At 42.7% G+C, this 11,623-nt stretch overlaps 1 protein-coding gene across 1 annotated transcript in view; it reads right to left on the bottom strand.

Moving 5' to 3' along the window:
• Positions 1-8,101: 8,101 nt before the first annotated feature.
• The window catches only part of CNOT3 (CCR4-NOT transcription complex subunit 3), a 292,476-nt gene continuing 288,954 nt past the window's right edge, over positions 8,102-11,623 (bottom strand). The window contains exon 11 of the mRNA XM_077457069.1: positions 8,102-8,957. Within this exon, the coding sequence (XP_077313195.1) occupies positions 8,859-8,957 (99 nt within the window). The 3' untranslated portion in view covers positions 8,102-8,858. The remainder of the gene's footprint in view (positions 8,958-11,623) is intronic.

Below are 11,623 nucleotides of genomic sequence, written 5' to 3'. Positions count from 1 at the left end.
CACACCTAAAATGGCCGCTGAAGCAGCTCCATGTGGTACAGGGAGAAAATAATGGCAGTGAACACAGCGCTGTACAGGACAAAAGCAAAACCTCACAGACACCTTTCAGGGGCATGAAAAACAGGACCCAGGACACAGCTAGCGAGCGCAGAACCCCCCCCCCCCCCCAGGCGAGATCCCCTGCATAGATACACACACACCGCTCAGCAGCCACATGCAGCATCCTCAAGGGGTGGGAGATAGGGACAGGGGAGAAGAGAGGGAGGTGAGGGACCCCCGAATCGACCTCCCAGGGAATGGCCAGCTGCTCAGCCCCACCGAGGCAGGGGGAGCTGTACTTACCAGTCCTGAAGAGCTGGGAGACATTCCATCACAGACCCACTCACTGATCAGTACAGGGTGGCTGCTGGCCTGGCATACTGTGATGCAGACATCAGTAGCCCAGTCATATGTATGCCCCGGAGCATAAAAGCTCACTGACCACCTCTGGAGCTGAGGTTTTCGTCGTGGCCTGCCGAGCGTGTAGCTGCGGCCTGCACACACTCAAGGGCCAGGCAGGGGAGACTACAAGGATGAGTATCCAGCCTGTCACCCAGCCGGCTGTTGATAGTAGATCATAGGATCAATCATCCTGCGCAAAAAATCACGCTTCTGCATAAAAAAGCATGGACCGATGGGCCCGCAGGGTTCCTAGGTCCTTCTCCTTCACTAGGCAAAATAAAACTGATGACTGCATGGCAGGTTGGAGGGTTGTTGTCCAAGGGACCATTCCCTGGGCGGAACTAAAAGTTCTGAGTGTTGTATTACAACTAATGCATAGCATCTCCTAGTAATAGGGCAGAAAAACCCAATGGTTATGAGAGGAGCTGTGTCAGTGAATATAAGAGAAATACATTCTGTTGCTTCTCGTGAGTATGGGGATACCACGTGTGGGACTTTTTGGGAGCCTAGCTGCGTACGGGACCCCGAAAACCAAGCATCGCCTTCAGGCTTTCTAAGGGTGTATTTTTGATTTCACGCCTCACTGCCCATCTCAGTTTTGGAGGCCATGGAATGCCCAGATAGCACAACCCCCCCTCCCCCAAATGACCCCATTTTGGAAAGTAGACACCCAAAGCTATTTGCTGAGAGGTATGGTGAGTATTTTGCTGATCTCGCTTTTTTTTTTCTTCATTTTCAAAAACAAATGAGAGCTCACCATGCCTCTCAGCAAATAGCTTGGGGTGTCTTCTTTGCAAAAAGGGGTCATGGGGGGGGGGGGGTTTGTGCAATCTTGGCATTTTATGGCCTTCGAAACTGATACTGTAGGTAGTGAGGAGTGAAATCATAAATTTACGCCCTGAGACATCCTGAAGGCGGTGATTGGATTTCGGGGCCCCATACGCAGCTAGGCTCCCAAAAAGTCCCACACTTGTGGTATTCCCGTACTCAGGAGAAGCAGCAGAATGTATTTTAGGGTGTAATTCCACATATGCCCATGGCATGCGTGAGCAATATATCATTAAGTGACAACTTTGTGCAAAAAAAATAAAAAAATAAAAGTTTGTTTTTTTCTCACAACTTGTGGCAAAATCTAGAATATTCCATGGACTCAACATGTCTCAAATAGCTTGGGGTGTCTACTTTCCATTAATTTGGGGGGGGGGGGGTTTGTGCCATCTTGACATTTTATGGCCTTCAAAACTCTTATAGGTAGTGAGTGAAATCAAAAATTTCCGCCCTTAGAAATCCTGAAGGCGGTGCTTGGTTTTCTGGGCCCCGTACATGGCTAGGCTCCCAAAAAGTCCCACACATGTGGTATCCCCATACCCAGAAGTAGAAAAATGTATTTTGGGGTGCAATTCCAGAAATAACCATGGCATGTGTGAGAAATATATCATTTAGTGACAATTTTTTTGTCATTATTCAATCACTTGGGACAAAAAAATTAAATATTCAATGGGCTCAACATGCCTCTCAGCAATTTCCTTGGGATGTCTACTTTCTAAAATTGGGTCATTTTGGGGAGGGGGGGGGGGAGGTTGTACTGCCCTGCCATTTTAGCACCTCAAGAAATGAGATAGGCAGTCAAACTAAAAGCTGTGTAAATTCCAGAAATTGTACCCTAGTTTGTAGACGCTACAACTTTTGCTCGAACCAATATATGCTTATTGACTTTTTTTTTTACCAAAGACATGAGGCTGAATACATTTTGGCCTAAATGTATGACTAAAATGGAGTTAATTGAATTTTTCTTATAACAAAAATAGAATATTTTTTTTTCAAACTTTTCAGTCTCTTTCCGTTTAGATTGCAAAAAATTAAAATCGCAGAGGCAATCAAATACCATCAAAAGAAAGCTCTATTTGTGGGAAAAAAAGGACGCAAATTTAATTTGGGTACAACATTGCATGACCGCTCAATTACCAATTAAAACAACGCAGTACCAAATTGTAAAAAGTCCTCTGGTCTTTAGGCAGCCTAATGGTCTGGGTCTTAAGTGGTTAAAAACACACTCCCGTGTTGGAGGATGCCAACTGCGTGCTAAGCCATGCCCCCACTCGCATCGCGCCCCCCTTTTTCTTTCAAAAAGTTTTCCCGCGCAAGCACAGGTCTCTAATCTGACAGGATTGACTTGTGAGGGAGGGAAGGATGGCGTGGAGGAGACAGGGAAGTCGGCGCCACGTAGGGGTGGTGAAAGAAAACGGCATTTCCAATTGTTTTCAGTTCTCCCTTATACTCAGCCTCATGAAGAGGTTAGGAGTTCAGCCCAGGTGGGGGTGTCTGGAGGAAGCAAAAATCCCCCAAACGTACTGGAGGTCTGCCTGCTGGCTGGAGAAAAAGAGTCTGCTGCTTCTGTGACACAGCGTGATCGCTGAGCAAAGCATGAAAAGGTATGTGTCCCATACAGCCCCCAGTGGTGACACTTAGGCATAACAGCATTTACTTTAAAGGAGACATTTCATAACAAAATGTTAAAAATTTCTTAGAAAAACTCAACTTACCTTTCCTGCCGCAGGGTTTTCTGTGGTAAATCAACAGACCCAATTAAACCTTCAGGAGCTGGGGATCCTCGAGGAAACCCAAAATCCTGGACCTTCAATAGCACACCGGCAGTAAACTTTATGGCCTTAATACCAAGAAGTACTGGATTCCGGGGTCCAGCTCTCAAAAGAGAAGCATTCACAGGCAAAAACCTAATTTCTTTGGACACGAGGCCTGGGTACCATTAAATTTTCAGCCAGAAAGACACCTGGAATGGATCCGTCTGCATAGCTAGCCCCAGCAAGGATTGCTCCAGAGGAGCTCAGCTCGGCATATCTTTACTCTGTGACCAACACTAGGGGTGTTGAAAATGATTGCCACATCGATGCATCACGATTCTGCCCTTCCCGATTCAGCATCGATGCGGTAGCCAGCATAACCGATTATGCATGATGTCATTTCAGCTCCTCCTCTCCCCCTGCATAGCAGTGTCTTTGCACCGATCGGCTGCAGCCTGGCCCCGTTCCCCCAATGGATGATTTAGCCTTAGCATGCTGCCCCCACCCAGGCTTTCCCCCTCCTCAGGATTTGTAGCTGTGGACACGGGACACACCTCATCTACCCGATGGGCGGGCGCAGAGCCGCATGGAGCTGTGAGACAGATCACAAGCTGTCTTCACATCCGTGGAATAGCAGTGGCAGAACAATCAGGGTTTGCTGTAGTCAAACTTACGACTGAGCCCTGGAGATCCTGCACTGTGGGGGGGGGGGGGGGGGATGCAGTGACAGTTTGAGAAAACAGACTGATTTCTCCCATCCGTAGGACAGGAGAATCAGTCTATACATTTAGGGGCCAGTGGGTGCAGCTGAGCGGAGTGTCTCTGACACTCGTCTCACACACAGCCCACCGAAGTTCACCCCTCCCTCCCAGCAACGGATGGAAGATGAACCATGCATTGATTACAGCTGTGAAGGAGAGGGGGGGTGTGTTTGCGCGGGAGATATGAAGAACAGTCAGCAGCTACACATTCCAAGCTGTGTGAACTTCCAGCCTCATTCCTGAATGAGTGAGAACTGCATTTTGCTTTTCACATTGATCACTGAACTGTTCCTTTCTCTCCTTAGCAGTCTCCCTCCCCCATTCTTCAAAGATCCAGTAAGCACTAAGCCACTTATGCAGCCCATATATTGATTGCTTTTTTTTGTTTGGTCATTACACTGTAACAAAAAAAATTTATGCAATTCCCCCATCTACAACATTCCAGGTGGAAATCCTCCGACAGTGGACGAACAACCAGGGTTACTGTCCTGGCACCGCAATTGACAGTGCTGGTCTCTGTGCCCATGGCAGTAGCAGTGCATTAGAACCCAATGCTGGCTACTTGGCGCATCATGTCTGCAGTCTCTGACCATCCCCTGTATCATGTCTGCAGCATCTCCAGTATCATGTCTGCAGCATCTCCAGTATCATGTCTGCAGTCTCTGTCCATTTCCAGTATCATGTCTGCAGTCTCTGTCCATCTCCTGTAGTATGTCTGCAGTCTCTGACCATCTCCTTTACTATGTCTGAAGTCTCCGACCATCTCCTGTGTCATGTCTGCAGTCTCTGACCATCTCCTCTAGTATTTTTTTTGGGGGGGGGGGGGGGGGGAACCTGGAACTTCTCTAAGTTGTCTGCTGCATGCAGGCAATGTTGTCTTATTTTTTTTTAAGAACATATAAAATAAGAAAATGAAGTTCTCCTGACTGCTTGAATTTTTTTTATGAAACCGCATGCAGTAATCGGGATGCATTGCGGAATCGAACCGTTGACATGATAATCGTAATCGAATCGTGAGGCCAGTGAAGATGCGCACTTCTACTAAACACTGGTGAAAAAATGTATATTCCCAGTAGTGGGAGGGGTTATATAGGGAGTGCACTTTTTGTCTTAGGGCGTGCCAGTGTCCATCACCTGAAGGTGGTATATAACCCACATAGTAACTACTAAGGCTCTGTGTCCCCTGATGCATTTTTTTTTTTTATATATTTTTTTCATATTTTGTATTTTAGATCCCAAATAATGGTCCAAATACAACAGAATATGTTAAACAATATTTAATAAATTTTATTTAAAAAATACCGATTCCTTATGTGATAATTATTGAACTATACTCATGAGATTTTACTCGAGAGTTTTCAATGTGTAATAGAATGTAGTTCATTGGTGATTATTGCATGCTGTTTTTTTCTGGCTGTACAGCAGCATACAATGGTTCAAAAATAAACTTCCTAAACGTGAGGAGATTGGGAAGATCATAAACAGCCCTTCTCCCTTGTTGTTTTAGAGGTTATATGCCTTTTATTAACCAGTTATGTACTGTATATACACATTTCTTCTATGTTGTTTCGGATCTGTGTGTATGGGTTTTAGGAATTTATAATATTTGTTCTTTGTAAAATCAAATTTTATAGCAATTAGAATTCATATAAAATCTAAAAATTCCAAGTATGCTTTAAAAATGCATTGTTGTATTAGCATATATGGTTGAGATGAATAATTTACAGATATTTTTGCTGATCAGAAACTTTGTAACTTTCTTTGAACAGAATGACACGGCACAGGAAGAGCCTTAAACAGCTCCTCTGGTGTCTCTCCTGCTTAAAGAGGAAGTAAACTCTCCCACTCTGATGCTTCTTTTCATTTAGTCCATTATAATAAGTAATTATCAAACTATAGCCACTGTAATCCAGCCCAAATCACAATATTACTTACTGTTTAAAGAAACTTTAAAAATCTTGTTTCCAGGAGTTAGGCAGCACCATCTTAAGTATTGTTTTCTGAGTCCACAGTGAAGTGCATTTCCGTCCTTACATTGAGCACTTCCTGTGCTGTTAACCAAGCCTCCTTCCAACGATTCTATGGCAACCCTGCTTCCCGGTTCATAGCGGACTTGTTTTATTTCATAGTAATTACTTGTGCCGATTACCTAGTGTTTGCCTGTATGAGTCCTATCAGCTTCAACTGATAAGACTGCAGTTTTTTTCCTGTCCCATGCCCTGCTTTACACTGTATGTGAGGTCACATGGTGTGTAGAAGGAAGTTCTGAGTGATTAGCAGCCTTCTGGGAGTTCAGTGTTGTGCCATAGGAAGTCCTGATAACAGATAGATGAGAAATAGCGAGTGTGCCATAAATCATGGGAGAGCTGGGCATGCTCAGTGACTTCATTCTAAAGAACAAAAAGGATTACAATACTAAGAAAGCAAGGAGATATCTACAAGCAGTGTTCATTAGGGTTTTTTATGCTGATTTACATGGGACAAAGTTGTGAGGGAGGGTTTACAACCACTTTAATGAGTATCTATTGTGTTGTGACGTCTGGGAATAGCCTCCGGGCCCAGCTGATGCCTTACAGGGAAGCACGTAGGGTGGAGCAGCATTCCTTAGACATCACCACGAATCAGCCTGTTGACCAGATCCACAGCTGAGTTACTACTGTGATATTCACCGCTTTGTAAGAATGCTACAATTTTTTAATAAAATAATGTTTACATTTCTACGCTATGAAGCCTCCATCTTCATATTATCTCAGATAACGGGAGACAGACTGATACATATCCAAGAAAGATCCTTATTCAAACAGCCCAGTTCCATCGGAGAGGAGCAGTGTGCAGAGGATTTCAAGGAGAGGAGGATTTATTTGTGCTGGCTATCATTTGCATGAACGCATCTGATCTCTATAATTTGAGATCCAACTGCTCTGGTAAGCGGCTTGGATTTTATTTGAAGGAGGAAACATTGAATGAATACTGCTATTCAACCTTTTTGCATTGTTTTTTGAGCACGTTAGGCTTTTTATGATCATTTAATTTATTTTCTTATATGGAAATTTACCACGTTCAATTTGCTTGTAATCACTTTATTTGCACTGAAATCGTGGGTAGCGCGTCGTGCTGTGTGACAGATCAATGTAAATCCCAGAGATGTATAAGTAACAGAAACAGAATTTGGCAGGATAATCTGTGGTTAACCATGGAGGAGGCAACTACTATAACCTAATCTAATGGGAACGGCTTATCCCCGGAGTACAAGGATCTGGATATCCCATTACATGTGGAGCTAAGGAGAAGGTGAATGCCCTGAGGACTGCCGCAACACTCACTGCATGCGATTTACCTCTGCAGGGGTCTGGTGAGTGGGGAACTGAAGGGGCACATGGAAGTCACCTAAACTATTACATAGGCACGAGTCACTTTTGGACAAGCACAAGTTACTTCAAATTTTGCCATTTTTTGCACTACTGAAAGACTGAACTTATATCAACCACTATTTTTATGTGTTGCTTTTTTCTATGGAGGAATTCTTTATAATAGAATTTTGTTGCTAGTTGCGGAGAAAAATTGTTGAAAATCTTGTGAAAATTGCTGATTGGGCGGAAACACCCAATATTACACTAAGCACATTCACTTCATATTGCAGTCAGCTTGCAATCAGTATTACCATTAGAGAATTTCTTAATGATCTTTTGTATAAACTTGCTTTAGAACAAAGTGGGAACACCTGTCAAACCTCTCTCTTGTGTGGGAACAACCACATTACTCAGCATCCATTACGTAAAAGAGTGATTCACTGTGGGTGTTTACCCTCATCTGACGGCAGTATTTTTTCACTTATGTTTTTTTTCACTTATTGCACACTCGCCTGGGAAGAGTGACCCATTGGAGAAGCACTCTTCAGGCGACAGGCTGCGCCACCCACCCCTATGATTATACACTTATTATTGGTACTCCGGTTGGAGCCCCTTGGGGGAGGCAGCAGCCTAACTTACACCTAAGTGCGGAATCAAATTAAAAAAACTGAACGTTGTAAGCATCCATGCCAGTGTTAAATGGTTTGTCTCAAAGCCTAAGAAATTAAAACATATGCAGCCATCACATCTAAGAATTGGTAAGCTGCAATATAGTAAATGTTTGCTTCTGGGTTTAATACTGCTTGAAACTCCCTGTCGATCTACTGTGTTCCCATAGCATTTTTTTTTTTTTAACTGAGGGAGACATCAATACGCCAGTGATGGATGACAAAACCGTTAGGCTTAACTATACCACAAATTCAAACAAAACATGGCAGAAATAATATGAGACATTAATATTCTTGCATGAGAAGACATCATATAAAACTATTTATTCATAAATATTTTCCAAAATGAAAATAGGTTACGAAAAATATTTTAAACCAGCTTTCCATACCATTAATTCATTCGGTACAGATAAGTGTATCGAAGATGAAAGGTATAAGTGATTGAGATGGGGAGGGGGGGGGGGGGGGGGGGTTGCAGGGGTGGAGGAGAGGGAAAAAAATAAAACACTTTAATTCTTGATGCACTTTGTTATCAAAACAAAAAGATACAGTATCTGCCAAAAAGGACAAAATTATAGAACTCAAAACATTTTTGTTTTAAGGAGGAAAGGGTGCAAATGCCAGCCAGGTGGAACCCCACAGGGTAGAGACCAGATATTCCCACCTGCAGAAATAACCACGAGGGAAGGATAGCTTTTTCTTCTTCTTACAAAGACTTTTATATGCACTTTGTTCATTTTTTTTTTCCATTTTAAACTAATTACATTAAAAAATTGACGTTGCCATTCATTGTCCTTTTAGCCTACTGAAGAGTAAACAGGATGTTATGGGATGCTGGCTGTATCATGTTTTTATCCTCTGTCACCTCCACATACAATCTTACTCCACTTATTGGATTTTTAACTGCATGCACTTAAGTGTTTGTCCAGATTTTCTCTCCTCTAAACTCTTGATGGGAATGAAACTGAAGAGACGTCTTCGGCCCCTCTCCTCTCTATTCCCAATTTTGCAGTTTGCCTCTGTGAAACTGGAAGGCTAGGTGTGATGGAGAAAAGGTCACTGTAAATCACGGTCTTCCAGATAACGGTACTCAAAGGTGAAACCTTCCTTCTTCCTTTGGCCCCATTTTTCATAATCAAAGTAGATGTATGTCCCCTGTAGAGAAAGAAATGACACATTGCACACTCAAAATATTATGAAACGTGGACACTACAATCACAAATTATTTCCAAGAACTCTGCGGTAGATGGGGTGTTACTATTAGGCAGATTTATTTATATCAAAGTCATTTAATCTGAAAATCATTATAAAATGAACTGCAATATAGTCATAGCATTGCACATTACTTTCTTTCCAACATTTATCTTCCAGTATGAAATTGTGTTGTGACCTAGGCTTTAAGTATACATATCAAAGAACGTTTCCTAAATGGCAGCATTCTTGCAGCTCTTTACTATGCCAGCTAAAGCTGTTTTACGTCTGTAATCTCTAATGCTAAGCAGACACATGGGAAGAGGGGAGAGAACAGAATACAGATTCCCAACTGATAACTTCACGGCATCTCTTGTGAAGCATAATAATTTGCTCCACAGTGTTTGCAGCTAGAGTGGTCAGTGTGGGCTTGTTTTAAAACTTCCTCAATGTCCTGCTTGTTATTAATCAGATGTTTTACTTAGCAGCAAGTCTGTTTCATGAAACCAATACAGCACAGGCTTCTTTAATATCCCTCATTTAAATCCATCTACTTACAGAGGGAAGTAGACAGATTTTATTGGCAAAAATCGTACAGGACACAGTCTTCTTTAAATCATTAAAACTGGGGTGTCTAAAAGCAAACCAGCTGAGGAGACACACAGCAAACACCAACAGGCCCATGTAACAAACAGGTCAAGATGCCTGAATAAGCTTGGAGAGCAACTCCCAGCACCTTACGGGCATCAAAAGAGACCTCATCATTTGAGGTCACAGAGCCAGACTAGGCTCTGCACGGGTCCAACGATAATGTTGGGCTCTGTCCAGATGCCTGACTGGCAGCTGGCTCAGCTACTCAGTGCGCCACTGAGCCAGCTGTTGCCACTGGAGTGCCTTCCACAGCCCAGGACTCCAGTGAGTGGATGGAGGGACACAGTACACTACACAGCGGTGACTGATCGAGCAGACCAGAGGTCTTTGATTGCTCAGTTTTTGGTATAAATGTTTTTTTTTCTTTTAAACCTGCACTTCAGAATACATGCTCTCCTAAATACTTCCCTACCTCTTTTATAGCATCTGACACTATGGGTAAGGTTAAGTCTAATTTAGACCCTCACGGTAGTTTGTGATAACTCTCCTGTGACTACATGGCCACCCCATGTACCATTGTGAATATATATATATATATATGCCCCCAACTCTGTTCAGATCATTTCTTTTCTTCAGTTTTTGAGACCTTATAGGGTTATGTACAAACCGTCACAATTTTGGGCAGGGACTTTAGCGTTGTACGCTCTGCATGAAGGGATAGTCAGACTCTATTTAACCCCAATGTATCTAATCCAACGCAGGTTCTTTCTACCTCTTTCCGCAAAGTCCTTTGCTCACATCGCCTCCTGGACACCTGGCGAACCAAGCACCCTACTAGCAGACCTTACACATTTTACTCCCCAGCCCACAAAATGTATTCAAGACTAAATTACTTTCTAATTTCAAACCCCCCCCCCCCCCTTCTGTCTAAGGTAGTATCTTCGAAAATAGTTCCTGCCAAATGCACCTTCAAAACAATGCCTCTGGCGTTTGAACAAATTACTGCCAAGTAATATAGCTACTAAAAAAACAGTTATCTCAAACCCTAATAGAATATTACCAGCTTAACCAAGGTACCGTTTTAGAGAAGGCCACCCTATGGGAAGCACACAATGCCTTCTTCAGAGGCCAACACATTTTCATTGGCTCTCGTTTAAAAAAAAAAAAAAAAAAGACAACAATGCAAAAAAAAATTGCTACTTTGGGCAAATTGCGTTTCTCAGAACGGCAGCTGCTCCAACATCCCACGGTGGCTTGGCTCTGACAGGTGACCTTTCTCCGTAACCAACTCAAAGCCCTACATATGCATCAAGTGGCCAGGTATCTTATATGGCCTAAACAGATTTTCTTTTTTTTTATCTCAATCAAAGGTTTTATTGAAAATAAGATCAGGTTTACAGTCAAAGTCTGAATACAAATATCATTGCAGTCAATCTGTAAACAGTAAAACACATAAATACATCTCCACTGTGTTCAAATGTAATTAGCGAGATTTTCTATGAATTCTCTAACAAACCTCATAGATTGTTAGTAGACAAACTGAAACTTCTCCCCCTCCACTCCGTCCCCAATTTCCTTTCTAAACCAGATGGTACACCCCACATATTGCCCCCAAAATATGACCAAGGTCTTTGGGGATTTTTACTGCAACCTTTCCAATTGCCTCACCCCCGCCAATAAATATAATTTCAATCAAGAAGCTTTTGATACTTTCTGCTCTGCTTTAAAGCTCCCTAAACTATCCCCTTCTAATTGTCATTTATTAAATGCAGCAATTACCCCTGAGGAACTTGCACAAGTTTTCAAACAATTACCTACTCGTAAGTCCCCTGGCCCTGATGGACTTCCCTACGCTCACTACAAAAATGTCTCTCGCATATTATGCCGGCACAATGGATTTATACAACTCCTTCCTTAAGGGTTGACCCCCCAACTCACAGTTCCAACACTCCTTTCTGACTGTTATCCCTAATCCTGGCAAGGACCCCTCCCTTGAATGAATGAATTAATGAAATACTTGTATAGCGCAAAATGCGAAC

The sequence above is a fragment of the Lithobates pipiens genome, unplaced genomic scaffold, assembly GCF_037356315.1.
Source record: "Lithobates pipiens isolate NorthernLeopardFrog02 unplaced genomic scaffold, aLitPip1_a1.2 Scaffold_27, whole genome shotgun sequence".
Lineage (NCBI taxonomy): Eukaryota > Metazoa > Chordata > Amphibia > Anura > Ranidae > Lithobates > Lithobates pipiens.
Note: the sequence above shows the minus strand (reverse complement) of the source record. Positions and strands in the feature narration are given on the sequence as shown.